The 27,520-nt window shown below is 35.5% G+C and overlaps 4 protein-coding genes and 1 pseudogene across 4 annotated transcripts in view; 1 reads left to right on the top strand and 4 right to left on the bottom strand.

Moving 5' to 3' along the window:
- The window catches only part of LOC125817273 (probable serine/threonine-protein kinase At1g54610), a 79,039-nt gene extending 66,191 nt beyond the window's left edge, over nt 1-12,848 (bottom strand). Inside the window, exon 1 of the mRNA XM_049496816.1 lies at nt 12,677-12,848. Coding sequence (XP_049352773.1) covers nt 12,677-12,848 — 172 coding nt within the window. The remainder of the gene's footprint in view (nt 1-12,676) is intronic.
- LOC125817224 (10 kDa chaperonin, mitochondrial-like) lies at nt 1,386-3,125 on the top strand. The gene is made up of 3 exons (XM_049496770.1): nt 1,386-1,614; nt 2,594-2,733; nt 2,823-3,125. The coding sequence occupies exons 1-3, from the start codon at nt 1,510-1,512 to the stop codon at nt 2,869-2,871; spliced, it is 294 nt and encodes a 97-aa protein (XP_049352727.1). The 5' UTR covers nt 1,386-1,509; the 3' UTR covers nt 2,872-3,125.
- Nucleotides 8,067-10,683, bottom strand: LOC125817221 (probable serine/threonine-protein kinase At1g54610; annotated as a pseudogene).
- A 1,231-nt stretch (nt 12,849-14,079) lies between the features above and the next one.
- On the bottom strand, nt 14,080-21,264 carry LOC125817278 (uncharacterized). Its single transcript, XM_049496820.1, has 5 exons — nt 21,108-21,264; nt 18,374-18,585; nt 16,423-16,662; nt 14,882-15,033; nt 14,080-14,513 (listed from the first exon to the last, which is right to left on the bottom strand). The coding sequence occupies exons 1-5, from the start codon at nt 21,213-21,215 to the stop codon at nt 14,323-14,325; spliced, it is 903 nt and encodes a 300-aa protein (XP_049352777.1). The 5' UTR covers nt 21,216-21,264; the 3' UTR covers nt 14,080-14,322.
- Nucleotides 21,265-23,573: 2,309 nt separating this feature from the next.
- LOC125817277 (uncharacterized) lies at nt 23,574-27,314 on the bottom strand. Its single transcript, XM_049496819.1, has 3 exons — nt 26,777-27,314; nt 24,561-24,684; nt 23,574-23,817 (listed from the first exon to the last, which is right to left on the bottom strand). The coding sequence occupies exons 1-2, from the start codon at nt 27,288-27,290 to the stop codon at nt 24,590-24,592; spliced, it is 609 nt and encodes a 202-aa protein (XP_049352776.1). The 5' UTR covers nt 27,291-27,314; the 3' UTR covers nt 23,574-23,817; nt 24,561-24,589.
- Between the last annotated feature and the right edge of the window lie 206 nt (nt 27,315-27,520).

The following is a 27,520-nucleotide window of genomic DNA, read 5'->3' as shown; positions in this document are numbered from 1 at the left end:
ATTTCCATCTCATCACTGTCAACAGAGATACGAAGATTCGCATAGAAAATTAGAACAATAAATTCAAGACCACACAGACTAAACAACAAAGATATTTTTTTAGCCTTGAGATACGAACTTATCGAACAATGAGAGTTCCTTAATTGACTGAGATCGATTACACAACCAAGAACAATCGGTAGAATTTTGAAGATGTCATACATGTTCTTCTACTTGACCCCCAAAATCATTGCATATCTTCTGGAGAGAGAGATCCTGAAACATTGGGACGAGGTTTCTTCAGAGCCTTCTTTTTTGTGCTATATGCTTGGTTCCTTTCCTTTTTTATTTATTTGCCTGCAAAGGGTACGAATAATTGTTAAGTGTCGTTTATCAAAATCAACTGATTCTATAGAGTTGACACATTTATGTATTATGCATTAACTATATCATGATGAAAAGTGAAATGCTTCAAGGACTTCAGAAAACACAAATGATTATAATTAAGTTTGAAGAGAATAACTAATAATTGTTCAATCGTTAAATAAGCTAAGATGAATTGGAACAAAAAAGTTTGTATACAACAATGAAAGTATGATTGCTTTCATCGATCGAACGAAAATCGCTTCTTGCTTTTTGACTTGACTACTCTACTTGCTTAATACAAGTTTTATTTAACCTTCACGGACCACTTCACTACCCAACAAGCTCTAGTTCAAAAGCAAGAAGCAGGGGTGCACCAGCTACGCGAAAGTCATTGCGCCTTAGCGCATTCCCTTTCTTACTCATTAGTGTTGTTTTATGATTACAACTAGCACACTTGACTAATAAAATAGAAAGGATCTTTCTCACGTGTTTGAGCCGACGAATAAAATTTCTTTCCATCTATTTAGCTATACAAATTAAAATGGGAAAATTACAGAAATCACATACTTTTAAGGCAAAATTACAATTTATCCCGTAAAAGTTTATAATTACAGAAATTCCTCAAACGGATACAATAATATAAGCGCTGATACATTAATATAATGCGCGAGATACATTAATAATTAAGTAAGATACATTACATTTTATACATGATACACTAATCTGATGTACATTTTATACATGATACACTAATCTGATGCGCGAGATACACTAATCTGATGCGTGAGATACATTAATCTAATGCGCGAGATACACTAATCTGATGCGCGAAATGAGGGATTTTGGAGATTTGTAAAACTTATAGGGGATAATGGTGATAAGTAAACTAAAATGTGAGATTTTTGTGATTTTTCCAATTAAAATAGATAGTAGTTGATCAAAATTTAACAAAAAAATATAAAACTGGGCCACATGATAAGGCCCAATAACAGAAAAAGGTAAATATGGACTTTAAAACCCTAAACCCCTAAAACTAAAACCTGCTCAAATCTTGAATTTCTGTGCATATATTAAATCCCAGTTTCAACGATCTCTCTTCTCCCCCCCACACACCACACAGCAGAAAAGCAAAATCTTCTTGTTCAAGCAGCAGTAGCAGTAACCATGGCGAAACGTTTGATCCCAACACTTAACAGGATTTTGATTGAGAAAATTACAGCTCCTGCTAAAACAAGTGCCGGTATTCTTCTCCCTGAGAAGTCCTCTAAGGTCGGTAACTTAGAAAACTGTAATTTGTTGAATGTTCGATTGAAATTGGTAAATGGGTCTCAGTTAGATTCATCACAGTCTTGTTGTTGTTTTCATTTGACGGCGGACATAAGTGTGAAATTTAGACAAGATTTAATTTTGAAAAGGTTCTGCTTTGTTAAGTATCCGAATGAATTGGATTTACTTAGCCGAGTTCAGAACTCAACTATTTTGGTTTTCTTTTGATCGGGTTTATTCTAAGTGCTAAATTTTAGAGTTTGTTGAGCATTTGACTGATATGGGTCCATCCTAAGCTGAACATATATTAATTTGTCTTTGATTGAGACACATTTGATTGTTTTATTGTTTTATTGTCTTGGATATGCATTCCAATTTTAGCTGAGATCTTTTGGTGTTTATTCAAGCTGGTCTTGTGAATTTAGAGAACATATAGTTTGTTTGGGGATATAATTTGTTTGGAGATTCTGTTAGACGACATGTAGTTTGAGAAACCTCTACAAAGAAGTATTTGGAACTCGTTTGGATATATCCAGCAACATTATTTGTTTATTCATTCGATAGGCCGACAAAATCATGTAGTTTTGAAAGACTTCTCATTTCTCAAGTATCAGAATGAGATGAGTTTGAGTTGGGCAGAAAAAAATTAAGTGTTCACATAGCTGAGCTCAGAACTCAAAGTATTGCGATGGGGAATATTTTGGGGTATTGTAAGTGCTAAATTTTGGAGGACCTGTAGAATTTGTTGAGCAATTTGATTGATGTTGAATATTTACATAAGTGATTTTAACTTGTCTTTGATTGAGTTGTCTTTGAGATGTTTTGGTGTTTGTATATTCAAGGTCGGTTGAGACTTAGTTGATTGGTTGAGTTGTTGTTAGCGTTGTATTATGTTGGATATGTAACCCAATTTAGCTTAAGATTTTGATCGTTTGGTGTTTGTGTTTTCAAGTTTTAATCAAGTCAGTCTTGTGAATTTCAGCTGAATTCCGGGAAAGTGGTGGCTGTTGGGCCAGGACTTCATGACAAGACAGGGAACTTAATCCCTACTGCTGTCAAGGAAGGTGACACCGTCTTGTTGCCCGAGTACGGTGGTACTCAAGTCAAGTTGGGGGAGAAAGAGTGAGTGCACTTTGTTATCTGTCCTTGTATTGCTCTAAAAGCTTAAAGCTTTATTCATTTTCTAAACTTTCTTGATGATCTTGTGGCAGGTTTCATTTGTACCGGGATGAAGACATTTTGGGGACACTGCACGACTGAGCATCTATAACGTTTGAGTTTTCATTCACGCTGTTGAGGTTTATTTAAGGGGGTTGGGGAGGTTAATTTCAAGGATGTTTTTGGTTTAAGCATTCGAATCGTTGAATTGTTGACAATGTGTTTGATATCTAATGCAATGATAGTTGAATAACTGTTCTTTTAGTATTGTGCAATTGAGGAGATTGTGGCTAACACATTATGTTTTATGGAAAATGCCAAGGGTGATCAATTGAAAAATGATGACACTATTTTCTGCTTTTAGCTTCTGAATCCAGCTCATTGTAAAAGCTATTATAGTTGTTTTTTTTATGGTCTGCCTGCGCCTTTATGAAGCTATTGCTATTTGATTAATATTGGCGTCTGTTAGCTAGGTGGCTGTGGCTGTGGCTGTTATTAGTATTAATATGGTGCAGCCTGTGATTAAAATGTCTACATGCTAGACAATTATAATACTACTAGTAAAATTATTCGTGCTTCGCGCGGGAATTTAATGTCACAGAATTTATAAAATAATACTTAAAACCTATCTGGCATTAAACTAAAACACTATAGTATCTTATATACAAGATTAAGTAGTAACAAACATTAATAATGTAAAGGAAAATGAAAATTATTATATCTTATCATTTAGCATTAATAACTTAAACATAAATTATAAATTAATGATTGTAAAAATACATATCAGGATCTGTAACATAAGCAATAGTGTCAGTGAGCCACTCAACATGAGCAAAGTATGCAAATATTTAATTGTGAAGAAGAAGAAGAGGAGGAGGAGGAGGGTCATCAAAAAAAAAAAGAGGAGGAGGTTCAGAATTTTCGTTGTGTTAAAATGAGAGAAAACTCCTCTATTTATAGACAACAAAGGGTAGTGTGAATAAATGTTTATAGTGCCTAGGGGTGTTCATGGTTTGGATACAAATCGATCCAAACCGAAAAACCAAATCAAATCGATTAAATGAACCGATTTAATTTGGGTTTTGGTTTGGTTTGGTTTTAGATTGTTAAGAACCGATAGTATTTGGTTTGGTTATGGTTTTGTTCGAAAAAAATCGAAGAAATAATCGAACCGAACCAACAAGTTATATACATAAATTTTATTATTATACATACATAATATATTATATTCATAAACAATTTTAAAGATTTTATATATGTTTCATCAAACTTTATTTATAATTTACTTATGACAGAAAAAATGTCCAAGGTAAGAACATTTTTCTTATTGGTTTCATGTATATGAGTGTCTATGGAAATTCTTTGTGGACTGAAAATGTCATTGTCTCTTCCTTCTATGCCAAAATAGTGAATTTTGAAGTTTTATTCAGTAAATTCAATGATCGAAAGTTCTGTAATGACAGCCATTCTAACTATTTTTTTGTTTGAATGGATTGTTGTCATTTTTTTCACGTTTTGAATTAATTGTTTCTTTTATTTTTATGTATGGTTAATAACCGAACCGAACCAAACCAAATCAAAACCGAAAACAACCAAACCGATAAATGTATATTATATTTGGTTTGGTTTGGTTTTGATAATTTTAAAACCGATTAAGTTGGTTTGGTTTTGATTTTGACCAATAACCAACCCAAACCAAACCGTGAACATTGTGCCTTATTAGAAAGGTTACAACTATTTGAAAAAGTTGCAGCCCTTCAGAAAGGTTACAACCTTTTATAAAAGTTATAACTTTTCATAAAAGTCGCAACTCTTTATTAAAGTCATAACTTTTCATAAAAGTCACAATTCTTCATTAAAGGCGCAACTTTTCATTAAAGTCACAACTTTTCATGAAAGGGAAGGCAAATTTTGTAAATAAATAAATTAAAAGGGAATTCTGGTTTGTGGTGGCGCAACGTAGGCGGGCCTAAGGTTCTCTTTTATATCTATATATTACCTTAAAAGCATGAACTCCTAACTTGAATGTTAAATTACTATAATATCTCTAACTTAGGTTGTGACTTTTTTCAAAGGGTTGTGATTATTCAATGAGTTGTGACTTTTTCGATAAGTTGTGACTATTTTCAAAGGGTTGTGATTTTTCAATAAGTTGTGACTTTTCCAAAGAGTTGTGACTTGTCTATAAGGTGTGACTTTTTCAAGGGGTTGTGACTTCTCGAAAAGGCCATGACTTTCCTGATAAGACACAAAAAATGTTTATTCATACTATCCTTTGTTGACTATAAATAGAGGGACTTCCTCTCATTTTTCAACCACATTTTTTTTAATCTTTTACCCTTCTTCTTCTTTCATTTTTAAAATTTTCGTGTGATTTATTGTCTTTGAGTGAGTTCGAAGTTTAGCGGAATATGAGGTACAACTATTCTGATGAAGTAAATCGGTCTATCTTAAGAGGGTATATTTCTTAACTTGGCTTGAGAAAAATAATTCTGATGATATAATAATTATTATTTTTAGTTAATATATACATCAGTATGTAATGTTCCAATATATGAAGTTTACATGATGTAGTCTAAATTCATTTGTTTTTTTTCAACAATTTTTCTTGTGATGTAGATAAATGCTTCTAAATATCTTTTTCCTAAATTATTAAACTTCTCAAGAGTTAGAGAATTATCACGATTTGTCTTTTTGATGCTCAAGACAGAAGAATAACTTTATTTATCAATGCTACTTATGTGATTTAGATTGCCATAAAGTTTTCTTCAAAATAGTTATTACTATATAAACATTGCACTTTTATTTTACTGATTTATTATTTCTTAATATTTCAATATTTTAGACAAGGAAAAGATCATATGACTTGTAATAACACCATGTGAAGTTTGTATTCGTTTAATTTTTATTATTTATTTAATAGCTAATTTTTATGGGATAAATACTTTTGTTAATGCAAATATATCTATATCTTCTATATTACCTTAAAAGCATGAACTCCTAACTTGAATGTTAAATTACTATAATATTCCTAACTTAGGTTGTGACTTTTTGGATGAGTTGTGATTTTTCTGATAAGTTGTGACTTTTTTCTAAGGGTTGCGATTTTTCGATGAGTTGTGACTTTTCCAAAGAGTTGTGACTTTTTCAAAGGGTTGTGACTTCTCAAAAGGTCATGACTTTTCAGATAAGACACAAAAATATTTGGTCATACCACCCTTTGTTGACTATAAATAGAGAGGCTTCCTCTCATTTTTTCAACCACAATTTTTTTGTAATCTTCTACTCTTCTTCTTCTTGCATTTTAAAAAAAATCGTGTAATTTATTGTCATTGAGTGAGTTTGAATAAGGCTGTAAGTGATGCCTTTGCTCTTAGTATATGCTGATTACTGAGGTAATGCTATACTCCATTCTTCCTCCCGGCTTCCTTTCTATTCTCACTCTCATCCAACTGATGAATGCAATTGGAGTAGAATCGCTTTCCCTTACTAGGTTTAGGAATCCGTAATTCTTCAAGAAGACGAGATTACCCCGGATCAAAAGAAAGCTTCTTATCGAGAGACAGATTACAGCAAAAATGACTCATGAGGATAGCTGGAAGCAAGGAACATTCTTTTGTGGCTTACCCGTTCTATAAGAGAACTTCGAGTTGTGAGTGGAAAGAAAGATTTCTTTTTGGTGAAAATAGAAAATGTACATTTTTGTCGGTGTATTACTTGTGCCATTAGTTGCGTGACAACCTGGTGGTGCCTTTTATGCAATAATTTTGTCATATCAAAATTAAATCAGTTGGTAATAGTGGTTCGTTTGTAGCTTACAAAGTGCATGGTTGTGGTGTTAACTCCCCTTTGATGATATGCTTCAATGTTCTACCAACAATAGAATAATTAAGCAAAAAGAGGAGCAATTTTATCTTGAGGATTACATGAAATGCATCTGTCCTTTCCCTTCACTCAATATTTCTCAGGTGTCTCTACGTTGTATTTTGTACCTTCACTTTCTCTCTTATTTTTTAACAATTTATGAAGGAACACACCATCATTATTATTGTCAAAATACAGTTGTCTTTACCTCCCCTTTTGATAATGATCTTTAATGTTTGAGTGATCTGCCTTTTTTTTTTTTCTCGGAGTTGACTGATGAACCTTGTTCTTTAGTTATATGATTATGAATTCTCACAGTTATTATATTAACTATTTCTATCTTTCATCTTTTTTATCTTAACTTTTGACCAATAATTTTTCATATTATTATACCGTCCCTATATATGTGATAACACGGTGTTGATATTTTTCCTTGGACAAATCATGCTTGATTGAATAAATTGAAAATTATTTACAAGTATATCAACTACATCCTTGTTGGGTGTAAGATAAACAGGTGATTATATGTATGATTTCACAGATAGAGTATATTTTTTAATTTTAGTTTTTAGCTTTTCTGGTAAAAAAAAAAAGGAAACCTTTCTTAGTTAACTATGAACAGTCTGATAACTAGCTTTGAAGCTTTGATTTATTTACACAGTCAATCGAGAAGTCAAATATGAGAGTCAACAACAAAAACGTCATTGATTATGTTATAACTTATAAAATAAAAATTAATATTCAAAAATTAGTTCTAAAAAATAAAATGTAGTTGTTATCTTCACATGTTCACATGACATCCGAACAGTTTAACGTGAAATACACGTGCAAACACATTTGGTTAGATGACAAAAATACTATTTACTATAACATATATTTTCTGAATTGGTAATCACGTGCAACGCATGTGTCGAAAAACTAGTATATATATATATATATATATATATATATATATGATTGTTATTAGTACAGAGTTTAATGGTTTGCAAACCTTTACCTTCGTTACTTCTTCTCTGTAGAAAAGAGTGAATATCCAAGCAGCTTATGTTGGTTTTCATTGTTGTTTTCATGCCTCAAAACCGAGCTTTAGCTAGTTTTGTTGTGTTGCTTGGCGCGTTCAACAGATTCTTGGATCTGTTGGTCGTGCACTCTAAGTATTCTATCCACATCCATTGGTTTTAATGCAGATGGAAGTGGACCAAAATATTGGTTGTCTTCCAGTAAATCATGGCCATCTGATTCTGCAAGAGGCAACAATTGTTCAATAAGTTGGTTCTTCACTACCTTGGAGTTATTGCCTTCCCCTTCCACCATTTTTTCCTTTTCAGACATCACGCATTGTGCATCTTGTAGGATATTTGGTAATCCCTGCATATTGGTCCATTTGGCAGGTAAAAGAGTAGATATTTGGTCCTTACTCGATGTTGATGGATCTAAAGAACGATTCGTCTTTCCCTTAGAGTCATTGTCATTTCCTTTAGCTGTTGATCCCTTCTCAAGCCTTACACGCGTAACAGCTCTGAGGATCATGACAGCATGTTCTCGGATTAAATCCTGCATTTTGTTTGATGGAGCAGGTAGTGGACCTGACCACTTCTTCTTTCCCTTGCTATCATGGTCATCATGAATTGGTTCTTTCCTCATCTCTCTCTGAGTATAATTCTCTGAGCCCTCTTTTCTGCTGGACAACTGAAAAAATGCAGTAGCGTTTGTTCCTTCTTTTAGAACACCTCCTGATACATATTCATTTTTTTCATCAAGCCTACTCTGGCCTTTTGATTGGGTAAGGAGTTGTCTTCTGAACATGTTACTCTCCAATTGTGCATTAGCTTCAGCTAGTTGAATTTCCCTTATCCTATTGCGTACATACTTTCTGTCCCTTCTCCCCCTGATTTCTGTCTTTTTTGCATAAATTTGTGCATTGATCTTTCAGCGGGGGGGACACTGTGGCAAACTTGAGGTATCACAAGCAAATGGTTCTGTTGTGAAAAACTCACTCTTAAGAGCAAGAGCTGCAGTCCCTCTATATTCAGCTTCTATGGAAAGTAAAGTGTCCATTAGTCTTACAGCAGCAGCAGGAACATCATGAAAGGTCGCCTCGAAATTCCTTCTATAAGGCTCTATTGGCTTAAATATCTGTGCAGTAGGAAATTTGGATTTTTGCCAAAAATCATCAGATGGAGAACCACAGAGCTTGAAGACTATGCAGTTGCTCAACTTCAGTTCTACCAGGCATAATTGGCTTGCCAGTAAATAGTTCACCAAGTACACAACCAACACCCCATAAATCAACTCCAACTCCATAACAATTTGATCCAAGCAAAAGTTCCGGTGGCCGATACCAGAGAGTCACAACTTTGTTAGTTAAGGGAATGCATTGTTCTGGATCAAAAAATGTTGACAACCCAAAATCTGCAATTTTCAGGATACCTTCTTTGTTAACTAACAGGTTAGAAGTCTTTATATCTCGATGCAAGATACCACGCCTATGGCAGTGATTAAGCCCTTTAAGCAGCTGGTTCATGTAACATTTGATATCAGGTTCAGAAAACTTGACACCTTTGTGTTCTTGAATTCCCTTGAGATCATATTCCACACAATCAAAAACAAGGTACATTTTCAAGGCCAATTTGATAACACTCGGGTGATCACCAAGCCTTCTCAATATGATGATCTCTCTCGCCATAAACATGACACTCTCAGGATCAAGATTGTCCAAACGAACTTTCTTCAGAGCAACAACCTTATTAAGCACAGTATCTCGAGCCTTGTATGCATTACTGTAAGCTCCCTGGCCAATCAAATCTACAAACTCAAAAGTATCAGCTCTTCTTGGAAGCCATCCATTTAAAGCATTACCAGCTGCTGCAACAAGCCAATTAGGCCATCCAGCAGAAACTAGTTCACATTTAATGCCTTTTGGTACTCCTCTGCTGAGTCTTGGATTCGGTTTCCGTCTCCTGGCATGAAAGATTTCTTCTGCCGTAAATGTCTCAACTCCATCTGAAGCTTGTGTTCCTTCATCTGATTCATCTCAGATAGTTGAAAATATTCTACTGCATCTGAAATCCATAGTTTCCAAAATGAAAACCAATTTAAAAAAACTAGTTTCCTAAAGATTTGGTTAGATACCAAGAAAACAAACATTCGTAGATAGTTGACTTCATAAAGCAATAATGGTTCGCTTTGTAAACAAAGAAGTTTCCTAGAAATCATCAATTTGGTACAAATATAATACTAATAAGAATAATTTAGTGAAAGAGACAGAAGGTTCTATATAGTAGCTCACCAAAACCTGAGTTTTGTTTGGTATAGGAACTTCTTAGATGAGTACACTTAAGATGCACTGTATTTGGTAGGCTGAAAAGAATTTTTGAGAAATATATTTGTGTAGAAAAACAAGTATTTTTCTGAAAATATTCTCTTGACAAATGGTTTCCGATATTAAGTTGGTCGGTATAACATCACACTCTATATTGCCAATTGCATCAAGTTAAAGATTCTATATGTTTGCTTCATTCTTTCTGTACCAATTGCATCAAGTTAAAGATTCAATCTGAGGCACAGACGGTCAGATCAAAGATGTTACAAATTGGCAACTTTTGTGAAGTCTAAGTACTTGTTGCAGCATGGCAGTGCAGGATGCTGCTTTCACCTTTCCATTATATATATAGTTAGTAGTAGTGTTTTACGATGACAGCAATGCTTAAACTATAGAATGATGTTGCTGATGAATTTTTAATATTTATCACAACAGATATACACTATGAAAAGCAGCCGAAGGGGTCGGGCTACAAGTTACTGGGATGCATCAATGAACGAGAAATTAAAGGGAATGGGTATACAAAATCAAAGTATGACAGCAGATCGCGTTCCACGATTTAAAGAAACAAACTTATGAAAACAACTTCCAGACCAACTTAATATTGAGCACTTCAAGAAAAGCTAACTGTATGAGATTACACATTTCATATAGAAAGTCTAAAATCAAGAAGGATTTCCAACCAAAAATCTCTTACTGATCAACAGTCCTGGCAAATAGTTAGGCATAACTGTATCATTGTATCTGAGGCATAGAAAGTCATTTTATGTCTCTGATTGCGAACCTTTATAAAGTCTGAGTACTTGTTGCAGTAAGCGGGATAATTAGTTTCACGTTCCCATTCTGGAAATAGACTATATTGAACCAGGTCCGAATGTACTTTTTTTCTGTAAATAAAGTGAATATCCAAGCAGCTTGTATTGGTTTTCATACCTCAAAACTGTGCTTTAGCTAGTTTCTTCTGTTGCTTGGCGTGTTCAACAGATTCTTGGATCTGTCGGTCATGCTCTCTAATTATTCGATCCACATCAATTGGTTTTGATGTAAATGGAAGTGGACAAAAAAATTGGCTGTCTTCCAGGAAATCAAGGCCATCTGATTCTGCAGGAGGAAACAATTGTTCAATAAGTTTGTTGGAGTTATTACCTTCCCCTTCTGACATTTTCTTGTCAGACATCACCAATTGAGCATCTTTTAGGATCCGTGCCTCGTGCTCTCTTGGTAAGCTCTGCATACTGGTCCATTTGTCGGGTAATAGAGAAGATATTTGATCATTAGTCGATGTTGATGGACCTAGATTTGTCTTTCCCTTCGAGTCATGGTCATTCCCTTTAGCTGTTGATTCCTTCCCAAGAATCATGTTGTCATGCTCTCTGAGTAATGGACCTGACCACTTCTTCTTTCCTTTGATATCATGGTCATCATGAATTGGTTCTTCCCTTATCTCTCTCTCAGTATAATTCTCTGATCCCTCTTTTCTGCTGGACACTTGAAAACATTCAGAAGAGTTTGTTCCTTCATCTAGAACACCTCCTGAGACATATTCATTTGTTTTTTCAAGCCTATTCCGGGCTTTTGAAAGGTTAAGGAGCTGTCTTCTGTCTATGTTACTCTTTATTTCTGCATTAGCTTCAGCTGCTGGAATTGCCCTTACACTTCTATCGCATGCATAATTCCGGACCCTCCTCTTGATTTCAGTCTTTTTTGCATAAATCTCTTTGCTGGGGGGGTATTGTGGCAAACTTGAGGTATCACAAGCAAATGGTTCTGTTGTGAAAAACTCATTCTGAAGAGCATGAGCTGCAGTCCCTCTATATTCAGCTTTTAAGGAAAGTAAAGTGTCCATTAGTCCTACAGCAGCTGCAGGAAGATCATGAAAGGTCGTGTGAAGAATCCGTCTATAAGGCTCTATTGGCTTCAATATCTTTGCATTTGGCAATTTGGATTTTTTCCAAAAATCATCAGATGGAGAGCCACATAGCTTGAAGATTTTATGCAATTGCTCAACTTCAGTTTTACCAGGCATAATAGGCTTGCCAGTAAATAGTTCACCAAGTACACAACCAACACCCCATAAATCAACTCCAACTCCATAACTATTTGATCCAAGCAGAAGTTCTGGTGGCCGATACCAGAGAGTCACAATTTTGCTAGTTAAAGGCATGCTTTGTTCTGGATCAAAAAATGTTGACAACCCAAAATCTGCAAGTTTTAGGATACCATATTTATCAACTAATAAGTTAGAAGTTTTGACATCTCGATGCAAGATACCACGGCTATGGCAGTGATCAAGCCCTTTAAGCAGCTGGTTCATGTAACATTTGATTTCAGGTTCAGAAAACTTGACACCTTTGTGTTCTTGAATTGCCTTGAGATCATATTCCATGCATTCAAAAACAAGGTACAAACTGTAGTTCATTTTCGAGATGGCTAAACCTTCCAATTTGATAACGTTCGGGTGATCACCAAGCCTTCTCGATATAATGATCTCTCTTGCCATAAACTTGACACTCTCAGGATCAAAATTGTCAAAACGAACCTTCTTCAGAGCAACAAACTTATTGAGCAAACAATCGCGAGCTATGTAGACATTACTGTAAGTTCCCTGGCCAATTTTATCTATTTTGTTAAAAGTATCAGCACTTCTTGGAAGCCATCCATTTAAAGCATTACCAGCAGCTGCAACAAGCCAAATAGGCCATCCAGCAACAACTAGTTCACCTTCTATGCCTTTTGGTACTCCTCTGCTGAGTCTTGGATTCAGTTTCCATCTCCTGGTGTGAAGGATTTCTTCCTTCTCTTCTGCCACAAATGTCTCAACTACAACTGAGGATACCGTTCCTTCAACTGATCGATCCCTGATAGTTGAAGATTTTCCATGACTAGAACCCATAGTTTTCCAAATGAAAAACAATCTAAGTCTTGTTTTACAACACAAACTAATTCTTCTTGCTTAAAGCTTTGGTTACATACCAAGAAAACAAACATTAATAGAAAGATGTAGGAGAACTCAAATCACAAATCAAGGGAGTTGACTTCTTAAAAACAATAATAGTAGCCTGAGTTGTAAACAAAAACTTTATCCTAGAAATCATCATTATACAAATACATATTTCTGTCTCCTTGTGCTAAGGTTTTCTTCCTGAAAAAACAAGACAATCCAAAAAAAGGGTCTTCTATTTACACGCTTTCGCGAAGTAGGCTTACCATATAGATGCAGCGCTTGCAAGGCAATTCAGACGACTATAGCAAGATGTAGGTGAAGTATAAAAAAAAAACTAGTAATAAAATTTGTTGCCAAAAGAACTATTATGTCATTAGTTGAAAATCAAGAGAATCACTAAAATATTAGTTGAGATAATGTTGATAATTTATCATATAACTAAAATCCTACCAATTAAAAATGCTTGCTCTATTCATGTAAAAAAAATAAGGAAAGTTCCTGTATAAGGAGGGTGGGAATCCTAAAACTAATCAAATTATATGATTTCTAGTTCATTGTTTTTATGATAAGAAGTTATGGGTGCGTTTAGTAAACAGGAAAATATTTTTCGGCGGAAAATGTATTCCAAGAAAATAAGTGGGTTCCTTATGTGATCGGTAGCTAAGCAAAAAAAATTATTCTAAAAGCATTTATATATACTTTACACAAATACTATGAAAGGTGAGTGCAGGGAGGTAGGAGTGGGGGATGGTGGGAACGAGGGCTATGGGAGTGAAGGTAAAGATGAAGTGTGTTGGAGAGTGAGAGAACACAATGAAACAATGTGAAATATCAGTGGATCAACTTATCTTCCATACTTTCATTAGTAAAGTCATTAGCCTCACTTTTAAGAAGCTCGTTTTCTTAGAGAAAATTTGTTTTCCAAGATACTTGACCAACCGAACATGAGAAATTGAAGAAAATATTTTCCTTCATACCAAACACACCCTATATCTCTCATTTGTGAGTTACAAGAACGCTGAGAACAAATTTGGCAAGTTTTAATCACCACAACGTGATCACAAATAGGAGTGATCATAGATCACCGAAAACCGAATTGCCAAATCAAACCGGAATTTACCGTACCAAAGTTAACCAAACTTCGAAATACCAAACGCCCAGCCCAAGTTAATAACATAAGTAGAGGATTAAACAACTATTTTCACTAATTAAACACAACCTCGCCAATCATATTAAGAACAACAACATCATTTAGATCTATGTTATGACAAAATAGAAGAGAAAACAATCTTTAAGTTATACATTTGATGTCCTCTCAAAACACATGGTAGCAACAGAATATTGGCTATTGTAAATTTTGAAAACAGGGAAAGTTCTCTTCATCCCTCTTTGCTATCTGCAACTGCTACTTGATCTGTACAATCTAGTCAATGTTGTGAAAACCTGGAAGAAGGGAAGTTATGAAGCCAAAGACAATCATTTGGATCTCCTTTGCAATACCCCACCAGCGGTTGCCACCGTCAGCAGCTCTGGGTTCCACTGCCTGCTCATTCTCACCTACCCTATTTACGTCGTTACCTAGTAGATTTTCATTCTCGCCTCCAGGTTGTCCCTCTGCCAGAACAATATGACAAAGAAGAGTTAAGAGATGTTCCGGTATCCACATTAACTCTTACGTTATGAATGCACACATTTCCCAGCTGATATTCCAGACCAACATGAAAGCAACATTCAGTTGATGTTGGTAAATTGACATGGTTAGTTTTATAAAAGGAGGACTAAAATTCTGAGACCTACCCAAAAAGAAAGGCACCAAGTGTCGGTTTATCAGTACACCAGCCTACAATGTGTTATATCTTTCTTTTGAGAGAATGTAAAGGGTGATGCACCAAGATGGTGCTGGGCAGGACAACAAGGGCACAGTCCCCATGTACATCTAAGATGTGTTTATCTATTTATTGACATAAGCTAAACGGAAGTACCTCCAGCTGCAACATTGTCATTTCCTTGCCTTCCAGCACCTGGTACATTATCTGCCCTGACAGCTGGCCTAGGTGGTTGAGGAGGTGCAGCAGCCCTCTGCATTCCTTGTGAAAGCCACCGTACCAAAGGTGCAAGAGCTCCAGTTTGATATCTACAATGACCAACAGGAAATATATGGCGTGACTTAACGACAAAGCAAAAACAAAAGACATATTTCAATGAACACAATCGTAAGATCCTGTTTGGATTGGCTTATTTTTAGGTGCTTTTACGCCAAATAGTTTTAAGCCCTTTTGTAGTGTTTGGGTAAGATAAGAAGTGCTTTTAAGCCAAAGAACAAAAATAAGCCAAAAGTCACAAGTTAAAGATTCCTAATATATGTCCTTAAGTTATAAGCCTATCCAAACAGGCTCTAAGTTCTCCCTCCTTCATAGGCAATTCAACCACAATGCAAATTATATGATTTTATCGTTAGAAAAAACTAAGAAACGAAAAATATGGAGGCATTTTAGCACTAAATACACTTGAGGAATGTTTTCCAATTTTCCCATGTTCGGCTGTCAAATATTTTGGAATACACTTTCTCCAAGAAAAGCAGCTACTTAAAAATGAGAAAAATAAGCTCCCTAATGGAAGTAGGAAAAACAAGCTCTACTAGTGACATTCCACATTGATTGTTTCCTCCCTACACTCCAAATGCACGTCATCTTCACTCTCACCCCATAGCCCTCATTCCCACCATCCCACATCCATACCTCCTCACCCCCACCTCCCATAGTATTTGTCTAAGTTATATACAAAGGCTTTTAGGATAATTTTTTTGCTTACTTACCAAACACAAGAAAAATTAGTAGGACCCACTTATTTTCCTAGAAAACATTTTCCTTCAAACCGAACACACCCTTGTTCAAGTTGGTTACTGTGGTATGCAAACATACCTAATGGGGCCAGTAAACAAGCATAAATGGTCGGGAGAAAAGCTAGAGGGTTCACCTTCAAGACAATGAACAATTCACTTTAGTGTTCCACAATGGAGCAAAGAGAGAATGGAAAAGGAGACCAAAAGGCACCAAAAGAACTATGCCCAAGAAAGGAAACCAAGGAAATGGGATGTGATAAACTATAAAAATCAACTGAAGATCTGAATGCTATTTAGGAGAACAAAACAAATATAGGGACAACTTAGCTGTTTTCTTTTCCAAAGAAAAAGGAAACTTTAGTTTATCCTTTAGTATATCCACATTCTCATTCATATTGGTTATGTTGCAGAACTTGATGCGTCCAAAAGAATTCTTAATTGTCACAACAACTTTCTAAGACCAAATTGTTAGTATTTAATAAAATGAATAAGCAACAACCCAGTGTAGTCCCATAAGTGGGGTCCGGGAAGGGTAGAGTGTACGCAGACTTATCCCTACCTTGTTGAAGTAGAGAGACGGTTTCTGAAAGACCCTCGGCTTGAGTAACGCACAACACAACAAATAAAATAAATAAATAAATAAAAAGGAAATAGAAGTGATCATAATTGACAAATACTTACAGGTACACAAGTGAAGCTAAAAACACAAGCAGAACAAGCCTCTGTCTTGATCCATCTTGATTGAACAAAAAAATTACTGCAGCCAGCTTCAAAATAAGCAAGAGATCTAGCTGAAATGCAATTTGAAATCTTCTGACAACTATTTGTCGTTGGGGTCCAAGCTGTTGCTGCTGAGGCTGCTGCTGTCCCATCTGACCTTGCTCCTCACCTACAGCTCCATTTTCTGGAATACTAGGTCCACTGTCAAGAGCAGCATGTTTTGTTTTTTTAATTTTTGCAAGGAGAGACTAATAAGGCTCTGCTCGAATAGGTTTTTTAGGGAAGTAGCCCTTTTAAGAAACTAGAAAGTATAACTTCCAATACTTCCGGCTTAAGCACTCAACACCGGGGCTTCATGTTTTGTCAGAGTATGAAGGCAAATGAAGGGAATAAAGTTATCAATAACATGACATGCAATTGATTGGATATATATACCTACTAGTTTCCAGGTGCATGAGAAATAAGTATGGCTTCATCCCTAGTATTTTAGGTTGATGTCATTTAAGCAGATGATAAGTACAACAATGGTAACAAAGAACTATGTATCTTCAAGCAACTAAGAGGCATGAACACCAAGTAGAGAACAGAAAGAGAAACGAGCTAACATCTTTTAATTTGTTGATCAGGTTAAAGTAAAAAAGTGTTATTTATAATCAGCAGCAAAAAGGCTGCTAAGTATGTACAGGAAAAGGTGCTAGTCACATAAATCATGTCCAGCACAGTACGACACCACATTAGGTTCCTTATCAATGAGCGACTATTCAGGAGTTCAACCTTAATGATGATATAATGCCGCAGACCAGAATCTGAGACTTGGCCAACGTGAAATGTTACAGGAGTTCTTCAAGGAGAGAAAGCAAAAATGAGAACTGTTTACTGTGCATCTATAAAAAGCTTTTACCGTATTTTGCTAAAGAGAACCAAAAAAATTGAAGTTCTTTGATTCAAATAAATAAATCACAATCACAATCTTTCTCCCTCCCTGCCACAAATGATCCAAAAACTTAACTGAATACTAAGATCAGTTACTTGCCTATTAAAGACTGACAACTATCTAACATAACTTTTGCAGAGTTTAAGAGAACTGCCTGAGAGGGTTTAAATGGAGCGACATGGTCAATGAGGATTAATGTAGCCAACCCTAACTTGGTTGGAATTGTGGCATTGTAGTTCTTTTTGCTAGTTTAGACTTCAATTCCAAAATATAAATTCACAAGTCAAAGGGGTGTCAAACATTTCTAGAATAAAGAAGGTGCCAGAATTTAGTGAGTGTATTGCATGTACACAAAAAGCTCTGAACAGCAGATTTGTAGGTTTACCAAGAAATACTAAATCATCCTTATTCCAACTTAAATGGTCTGTGCAGGTAAGTCTTGTTCTTTTTGTCATTATTATCATTCTATTTATTTTTATTTTCCTACTCTTGGATGATTTTTAAAGGAGGTTGGATATTCTAGGCTGCAGCAACTTTAGTTACCATGTTTCCATTGTCTAGCCAGAAGTGTTAATCCGCTGGTGCTATGGACTTGGGGGACCTTTTTTAAAAAACGAACCAAAATTGGCTAAAATGCACTTCTACTGATGCAGCAGAGAATTTCTTAAACACCTGACATGTTGTACTCCTGAATAGAGAACTTCAGCTTTGATTATAAAAGCATTGAATATACATGCACAAATCTACAATTCTTGCTACATCAGATATGGAGTCAAGAAGCTGAGTACTAGGCAGATACAGCTATCTAACTGAATATGATGCATTAATTCAAATGGAACAATGGAAAATAAGGAAACCTATTTAATTCCTGTGTTGTTCCATGCTGAAAGTGAAGTCAGCATGCCAATTACAGAGGCTAAAGATGATGATGACAACTTATACATCAAAAACTAGATCTGAAGTCTCAGGGACACTTACGTAGGTACAGCGTAAGTAAATGGAATTAGAGTGTTTGGTGGAAACCCTGCATATTGTCCCATAAAAGGGGCAACAGGTACAGCATAAAGGCCTGGTCCATGGTTCAACTCCTCCTGGATTGGCTGCATACCGAGAGCTCCAGGAAGTAGTGTAGGATACATGGCTTGGAGCATCTGATAATTCACCATCGGTGAACCCTGAAATGATGGGAGCTGTAAAAACAGATAAAAGAATTAGTGAATAACTTCTCAAATGCAAGGAAGCATTTTCTTTCACAAAAAAAGTTCATAAAAAAGCCAAGCAATATCCTACTGACAAGGAAAAGTTAGTGGCTGCAAAATATCCAGGCTCTCAAAATTGCAAAGGCATTTGCCTACCAAAAGGTGGCCAGTAAATCCTTTTGACATCAATGGGCATAATAAAGACAACTCGCATGACTGTCTTGTTAGGCATCGACCAAGACTTATAATCCTACCAAATTCAGCAATTGTCGTGAGTGGTGCAATCAAGTTCATAACAGAGAAGCATCTTTCGAATTAACTCTTCCAGATTACCACTCCATTGATCTTCACTTGATGCACGCACCCCTAAAACCAGATTGAATGGTAAGGTAGGAATTTGATGAAAAATCATACTCTAAAAATGGGATTGTGGTCCACAAGTTGGATAAAGAAAATTCATATAATTGGATAAATTGGGGAACCAAGTAAACAAAGAATGCTACAAGCAGTTTGGATAAACGTATCCAGTTGTATCTTATTTTGTATGATTAAACATATCTAAATGTAGAAGTCAAAAAAAAAAGATTTGTGAGTGAAGTGGGAGGTATAGTGCTAAATGAGCTATTTCTTGGGTCTTAAATTCCAAGCAGTGTCAGGCTGTTTGGAAATTCCCTTCACCTCAGTGTGCAAAATCGGTTTTAAATCTCAATCAGTATCCAAAAGCGACGGATAACCAATCTCTGATTTACTCACTCCATCATGGCTATAATAAAGAGTGTAACAAATTAAAAAGAATATTCCAAATGGAATCGCATCCATGCATATGAAGCAAAAACAATCATCGATGCATCCATACATTATGAAAAGCAAGAAGGACTCAACATTAGAAAGACAATTTAGAATTTCTACATTTCAATCTGCAATGTAGCTCTCCCAAAGACACGGGATTATGCAGCTAATCGATAGCATTTCGTGGCTCTGGAAAGTTAAAAGGACATCTTTTTTTCCTGGTTTAGGGTAAATACCAAGTGCGGGTAAGTTTTTACCTCTTCCCCCACTCCCACCAAAAAAAACATTGTTGTCCTTTCCTAGATAAGATAGATTTCCTTTTAAACGCGTCTAGTGATTCAGCACATGTTTAGCAGGTCCATGTAGATTGAGATATAACATCCTCCAATGTGTAAGCATGACATTGACTCTTACCAATTTTCGAGCTGTAATTAATGCTTTACAAATAGAGAATGTTGGATGCTTGATAATGACATCAAAAGCAAGCAAACCAAGAACCTATAACTTCATTAGGGTTATTCAGCTACCAAGACATTGTACTTCTCCTCATTATAGCTCACTTTCACCCACAGAAATGTGCTAAGGTACATGTACAACGGACACGTGTGTAGGGTTTGTTTACAACGGACATTAATTTTTCAATTCCACTCACAGAAACATGCTAAGGTATATGTACAACAGACATGTGTGTAGGGTTTGTTTACAACGGACATTAATTTTTCACTTCCACTCACAGAAACATGCTAAGGTATATGTACAACGGACACGTGTGTAGGGTTTGTTTACAACGGACATTAAATTTTTCACTTCCACTCACAGAAACATGCTAAGGTATATGTACAACAGACATGTGTGTAGGGTTTTTTACAACGGACATTAATTTTTTCACTTCCACTCACAGAAACATGCTAAGGTATATGTACAACGGACACGTGTGTAGGGTTTGTTTACAACGGACATTAATTTTTCACTTCCACTCACAGAAACATGCTAAGGTATATGTACAACAGACACGTGTGTAGGGTTCATTTACAACGGACATTAATTTTTCACTTCCACTCACAGAAACATGCTAAGGTATATGTACAACGGACACGTGTGTAGGGTTTGTTTACAACGGACATTAATTTTTGACACGTAAAAGACATTGAACTCCAAAGATTAAAGCCCTGAAAATGACAAGAGAGGTTATTCCAGTGGCGCACGAACACTCCACTTTCAACCTAGAATCTGGGATCAAATTGGGAAGGCACAGCTGTTTTCACTTGGAAGAGGGTTCCGGGATGAGGTTTTACTGTATCCCCATCACACACACACACACAGGAACTTCAAATCGCATACATCTTTCCTACTTACAGGTTTTGCCCTTATCAACAACTATAAATAGACCAAAGATCAATTTTTTTATAATCAACACCAGTTTTTTTTTTGGAATTCCTGAATCGTAGATACATTGAATATACAACAAGGACTCTTTAAGCCAAAAACATTAACATCAAACTACATACCCTAATTTTCCACCAACAAAACAAAATTCTACTTTACATCCATCATAAAACGAGAAGGCAAAAGAAGGAACTCCATCTAATTCAGAAATGTTACACCACTAAAAAAAATCTTAATTTATTCAATTCAAGTTCATACCCAACAAACAATTTCCACCAAAGTCAATTCTTGAAATCACCAAAAACAAAAAAAAGTAACTTAATTGAGAAAATGGGCACCTGGGGTTGTTTCTTGAGGGCATCTTCTGGAGATTTTTGATAAGCAGAGGCAGAAGAAGACGAATGTTGTTCCGAGGTTGAGCTGAGATTTTCATGTTTTTCCGCCATTGAAGCTTTCTCAATTTTCTCTTCTTTTTTTGCTTCTCTTGTTTTTGAAGATCGGAGTATTGCTCACCCCTTTTTTTTTCAATAATAAATGTTAGTCTAATTTTGCTCTCTATTTTTTAGCTACGTATTTTTTCACTATCTACTCCAATAGGAACAAGCCACGTTGTTTTATTTAGTGAATGATCTGGCAATGTTTGGAGTATAAATAATTTTCTTCATTTTTTTCCTTTTAAATTATATTTTTGGAACTTTACATTAGAAAGTTACTAGTATTTGTTATTAAAATTAATGGAACACTAAAGTATGACGGATTAATGTTAAGTGTTAAACTATTTCGAAAAAAATATTTAAATTTATTTCTATATTTATAGTTATAATTTAAGGTTTTGTGTTTACTTCTTTAGATTTTAATGTCATGTTATCTCAATTATAAGAGTCATCGAAGATTCGAGGATCGAGATGTTGAACTATGACGAACAACTTGAAGCAAATTGAAATGTTATATAGCATGAAATAATGAATCAAATGAAGCTGACTTTTGTTAATCGTCTTTTTAGTGGAACAATATTTCTAACGGTCTAATTAAGAAATTATTGACTGCTTGTACAAAACTTTTGGCCTAGCAAATACTAAGACCACCTGTTTGTACGATAGCTAATTACTTCCTATTGTAGACAAATAATATTGCATGTCTAGGTGTTACGATCTAAAATTCAAGATCACTAAACTCTAATTCATCGGCATGTAAGTCAATTCTTCATTCAAATTGTGTAAAATTCAATTATGTGGAAGTAAAGTCTCAAAGTCTATGCCTTTATAATATGGTTAAAGTGCAAAAATGACAAATATACTCAATATCTTTTAAAAGCTTAATACAATTATTTTTAACTACATATTGTTTTTGATATGTTGGATTAACTAAATGAACCCATTGGCTAAATCCACATTCATCACTAATTGTCTATTTTTGGCATTTCTAAACATTCTTGTAGGATTGGTTAGTGTTCTTGACATCTCAAGTTTCGCAAGTCCATAATAGCAAAAACATATAATTATAATTAAGTTTTTGAAAAACGAGAAATATAAACGAGCAAAAATAAAACTAAAAAAATTGAAGAAAAAAATCGAGTACTAATGAAGGATATGCACGAGTCTGAAGAATGACATAAACAGAAAAAGTAACGAAAAAAAAATTGTAGAGGAAAAACTGAATGAGAGGTAAAAAGGAGCTCAACTTTTAATCAACAATGGTGTTGAATAATTGGGAAAGAAGATGATTGTTATAAATGCCAAAAGTATTGCTATTACCTTTTCAAAAGGCCTCATGCTTCGAAAATGAGTGTATCACACGCACATCATTTAAATATGCTTACATTGGATGAACATGCAACCTTTTTTAGAAAAAATTATCTTATTTCATTGAGTTTAAGTATTCGGTCGATAAAATAGTAAATAGAAAGATCAAACTGACAAACAAAGTCAAATACAAAATTTTCCCTTGTTATTTCAACTTATTGAAATTTACTTGTTCCTACATCATTCTCATTGAGGTAGATTTAACTATAGGATGGCAATGGGTCGGGCGGATGCGGGGCGGGTTTAAGGCTATATGGGGCGGGGCAGGTTTAAGGTTGTGTGGGACGAGGAGGATGCGGGCTGGATTGAAGTGAGTTTTTTTAAAATTAATATGGGGCGGGGCGGGTTGCTGTGATTTTATGTGGATTCAAACTTAATTTTAACTTTTTACATGTTATAAGAGTGATAGAACAGTATTTATTAAAATAATTTCATTAAAGCTAATAAAATATTCAAGATAATAAATAAAAATGGTTCAATTAAAAATAATGCAATTTTTTAAATTATTCCCACTTGACCTCTAAAAAATAAAATTTTAAGTCACTATCCTATTAAATTAATACAACTTAATAAAAAAATGAATTTATTTTTATGAATTTTATTTTTAATATCAAACATAACTAGAAAAAGAAAATATCAAGAAAATTATGCAGGGCGGGTTCATGCGAAGCAGGTCTATGCGGGACGGGTCTATAATGAAAAGAGTTGTTATGTGGTGCGGATTAAAAATTTTGCAGGTTAAGGCTACTTAACTAACCCTTGAAAAATATTTCACGCTACTGAAATAATTTCTTAGGATAGTAATTATTAGTAACACTCTTGTTATTTAAGCTTCACATTATCTTGTGCTAACATACTCTTGTTATTACATCTATCAAGTATCTCTTTCAAGAGGCATAATATCGCCTCGCAATAGATGATAAGCAGACCAACAGAAGAGCTGAGACGGTGATGATATCGCTGACAACAGGTTAAAGCCATGGCAATAACACATCAGACATAAAAGCAAACAGCATTAAACTAAACAGGCTGATTATTTTCCAGATCATACAGTTCAAACACCATCATAAATACATAGATTTTTTCTAGGTAGGCTGAGCATTGAACCACTACATTGAACAAGACCATGGATTGAAGAACTAAAACCCCAATCTCCGATCTGTGTAACTTAGCTTGCTCGTCCTTCATGAGGTAAGCAGCTTCTTATGTTTTCCAGGTTTTCAAAGAATTTACAAGGTTACTAAGCCTGCAAAAATTCAACAATATATACAATTAGGGTGGTATTAAGGTATGTATAACTAATGCATAGACATCCATGATACTAGTGATGCAACGAGTTCTAATCCATGCATGGTTGAAGGCACAATTGTCCCTCAAAACCTTTTCCACATCCTTCCCATCATATTTGTGGAGGATGTTTTTGAAAACAAAAAACCAAACATTGCATTAGGGTAGCGGCTGCGAGTTTCCCTTGTCATAAAAAAAAAAAAAAAAAAAACAAACATTGCATTAGAAACAACATAACTCAACAAGCATTACTAATACACCATATTAGCATTATTCTTGTACACCCAACCAAACGACCCCTTAAAGAAATGCACATCTTACCACTTTTTATGATAAACCAAATTGTATTATCAAGACCACAAATCTTGTTTAAATTGTAAAATATAAAGTTTGCCGGCTGCAGTTCTCTGATCAGTTCAAGATCCAACAGACTTTTTAATCCTACCCCCCCCCCCCCCCCTCCCCCACAACTCAAAAAAAATAAAATAAGGGAAGACACATCTTAAAGGTATTGCCTGGAAGACTAGGTCAACCAAGAAATGCCTTGCCTTGGCTTACAAAAGGGAATTTCATGAGATGTATCAAAAGCCGCTAGGATAAAATGACTCAAAACTAGAATTGATAGATTAAAAGTAGATCCCTCTAGACAGAATTGAAAAGTAGATGCAGATCACAAAATGCAAGTGTTGATAAACAACTTACTACAGAAGCTCACTACACAGACAGGTCATTTATCCTTCGTCCTCAGATTTAGAATCATAATCCGGGTTGTCCTCAAGCTTCACCTCCACTTCCACCACCTGCACTGGGGTTGGGAACGCAGGCCCTGCAAGAAGGAAGGAATGCTAAGAATATCATCAATGTTGCCATTACAACTATACCATAGAGCTGCTGGATAGGTTCACTGCTGTATTTCCAAGTACAGCAGCAACTCTGATCCATTAAAATGTTGCCAGAGACAAATATAACTAAATATTGAGAGAATTCTTTTCATTAAGGGCGTCTTTGAACTCCACTACTTCCCCATCTCCACGAGGAATCAACCTATTTAAACACATATAGCAAAGACACCACATTCTCAAGACAAAATAAGAGACATCCCAAAGAACATGCAGCAAGTATTCCAGGTGAAGGAAATTAAGATTTGTTTTTTCCATTTATGATCCCACTGGTTTCAATACAATTAGATTTCAGCTATTCTGCTGATGAACAGAAAGTTTCCACCTGGGAATCCTCAACCAAATGTGTCTTTGTTCCAATCGCCGTGATAGGCTGGTCCGTTTAAAGAGAGTGAGTTTCTGATCATAATGACTACCTAATGTCGGATTTCCAGTTGTAATTCCTAGTTTGGGGTGCCAATAGTAGTTCAGTCGTCCTTCCGCTTACACAAGTCAATATGGGTGCTTTTCTGCTCTACTTCCCGAAGGGAGGTTGAAATCTGTTACAAAATAAGCTGCTCTTCTTTCATAGGCAAATGTACTTGGTGCTTCCATATGTAGAGAATGCATTTAGCTCTTTATGACCTTGCAATGCGACTTACTAGAAGAACAAAAGTTCATCAAATATATGAAATAGTATAATGTAGCTCCCAACTAAAATAAAGAAAATAAACTTCCTTGTTTACTATTCTCTCTGCCCCAATTTATGTGGCACACTTTCCTTTTTAGTTTGCCTCAAAAAAAAAATGTCACCTTTTTCTAATTGGAGACAACTTAACTCTAAATACTCTTTTACCCATAATGAAATGAATTTTAGCAACATAAATGTCTAAGCTTTGTTTTCGACCACAAGTTTTAAACTTCTTCCCTTCTTTCTTAAACTTTGTGACGGAGGGAATACTTCACACAACTCTGGAGAAAGCTTATCCTTGTAGTGTTTAATATCTTTTCTGAGTTTGGGATGCTGCATTAAGATTCTATATCTCATTTGGCACTACACCATGCACAAAGCTATAGTTGGTTTAGAACCGCGTGCGATTTCTCTGAAATAAAAGGCTAAGACTAATAACTGCCCCAAGTTCACTTAGCCCTTGGGCTACAATTTGATTGAGCTTCAGGCTTAACATCCACACAGATGATTGCACGCACATATCTCAGTCAGCAAAAGTTTATACATGCCCCAATAGGCTGGTGGATCCAAATTCAGGAATATCTATTTGGTTATGTAGATACAAATTCCTCACACATTTTTCTTGCAATCCAATAAAACAAATCTATCAGCTTGGCCCTATTTTACAATAATCTCAAAAGAAACAATTCCCACGCAAAACATTCTACCAAAGCAAACAAATTTTAAACCATTTTTAGGGCGTTTGGGGTAGTGTTGGCAGTTTTTGATGATAAGCATAAGTAGAAAATTCAGATGTTGATAAGTGAAATGTAGAAAGAGCCAAGTAGAAAATAACTTGCCTCCCTAGAGATGATCTCAATTGTTTTTCCAATTGCGTACAATAAGTTTATGTTGGTACAAGCATCTTAATCGGTTCTACTCACCAGCCCTCAATCCTAAATGAGTTAACACCAGTTATATGAATCCATGACATCCTTTGTAGGAATCATAATTAGCCTATTAGGAAACTCCTTGATCTAAATTCTAAGCTAAGGACCATCTATACTTGCATACTCGAAAGACATCAGCTTTAGGCAACCAGTAACCAAAATAGGTCTTAATACCATTTATAGAGCATATATATTACCTCAAAATCGTATCTTTACGAGCTTAAAACAAGTAAAGTAACTATTTTTACCTCTCAAATGTCACCCAAAAAAAGAAAAACAATGCTCCCTCAGACGCTCCGACCCAAATTACTTATCAATTTACAAAATCAAGATAGAATTTAAACTGTAAACTAATTTATAAAGTTCCAAAACAGTTTCTTAAAAGCTAAAACATAAAAACCCATAAAAAATTGTATATACCTCCAGTGAAAAATGAGGACGAGGGCCATCCACGAACACGAGAAACCGACCTCGATTCATCCTCTGATAACAAAGAGGAAGCCGATAGAGAAGAAGCAGAACCAAAATGACTCTTCACAGCTGCCATCTTCCCAACAACCTCTAGTATCCTATGAGGATCAAAATCACCACGATGACTATGTATTCCCCCAATCTTCACATACGGTTGTGGAGGTGGGACCCAGTAAGAGGATCCAGGCAAGAAAGGTAACCAATCTGGAGCAGAACGCCTCACGATAACCGAATGGATTACCTCCTCCAACTTCTTTACCCCACCGTCCGATCCACTAGATGAGGAATCTAGGTCGATCTCGATTAACTGAGGGTGCGGTGGTTCACCTTCACCGTCACCGGATCCGCCGCCGGAGCGATTGGAGTTTGAACGGTGCCGGAGAGTGAGGAGAAGAGGTGGAGAGAATACGGGTCGGGTAAGAGTTCGGGTTCGGGTTAAGGGATTTGAGAGAAGACGAGCCATGAGAAAAGGGGGATTTTTTGGTTTGTTGGTAAGAAGAGAGCAGAGAGATGAGTCAATTATAGGTAACTGGTTTACTTGTTAGGCAGGTGGAAATTTCGAGAGACACTTTTGACGTGGCAGTCGTGGGTGGTGGGTCTCATCGGGTAACGGGTAATAGTTAACGATTTAGATAATGATAATTTTCGTCGAAAATGTTAATAGCTTAATTGATTGTTTAGTTGAATCTTTAT

Source organism: Solanum verrucosum, unplaced genomic scaffold (genome assembly GCF_900185275.1).
Source record: "Solanum verrucosum unplaced genomic scaffold, falcon-dt-bn FXZP01000259.1, whole genome shotgun sequence".
In the NCBI taxonomy this organism is placed as follows: Eukaryota; Viridiplantae; Streptophyta; class Magnoliopsida; order Solanales; family Solanaceae; genus Solanum; species Solanum verrucosum.
This window is presented reverse-complemented; position numbering and strand designations above follow the sequence as displayed.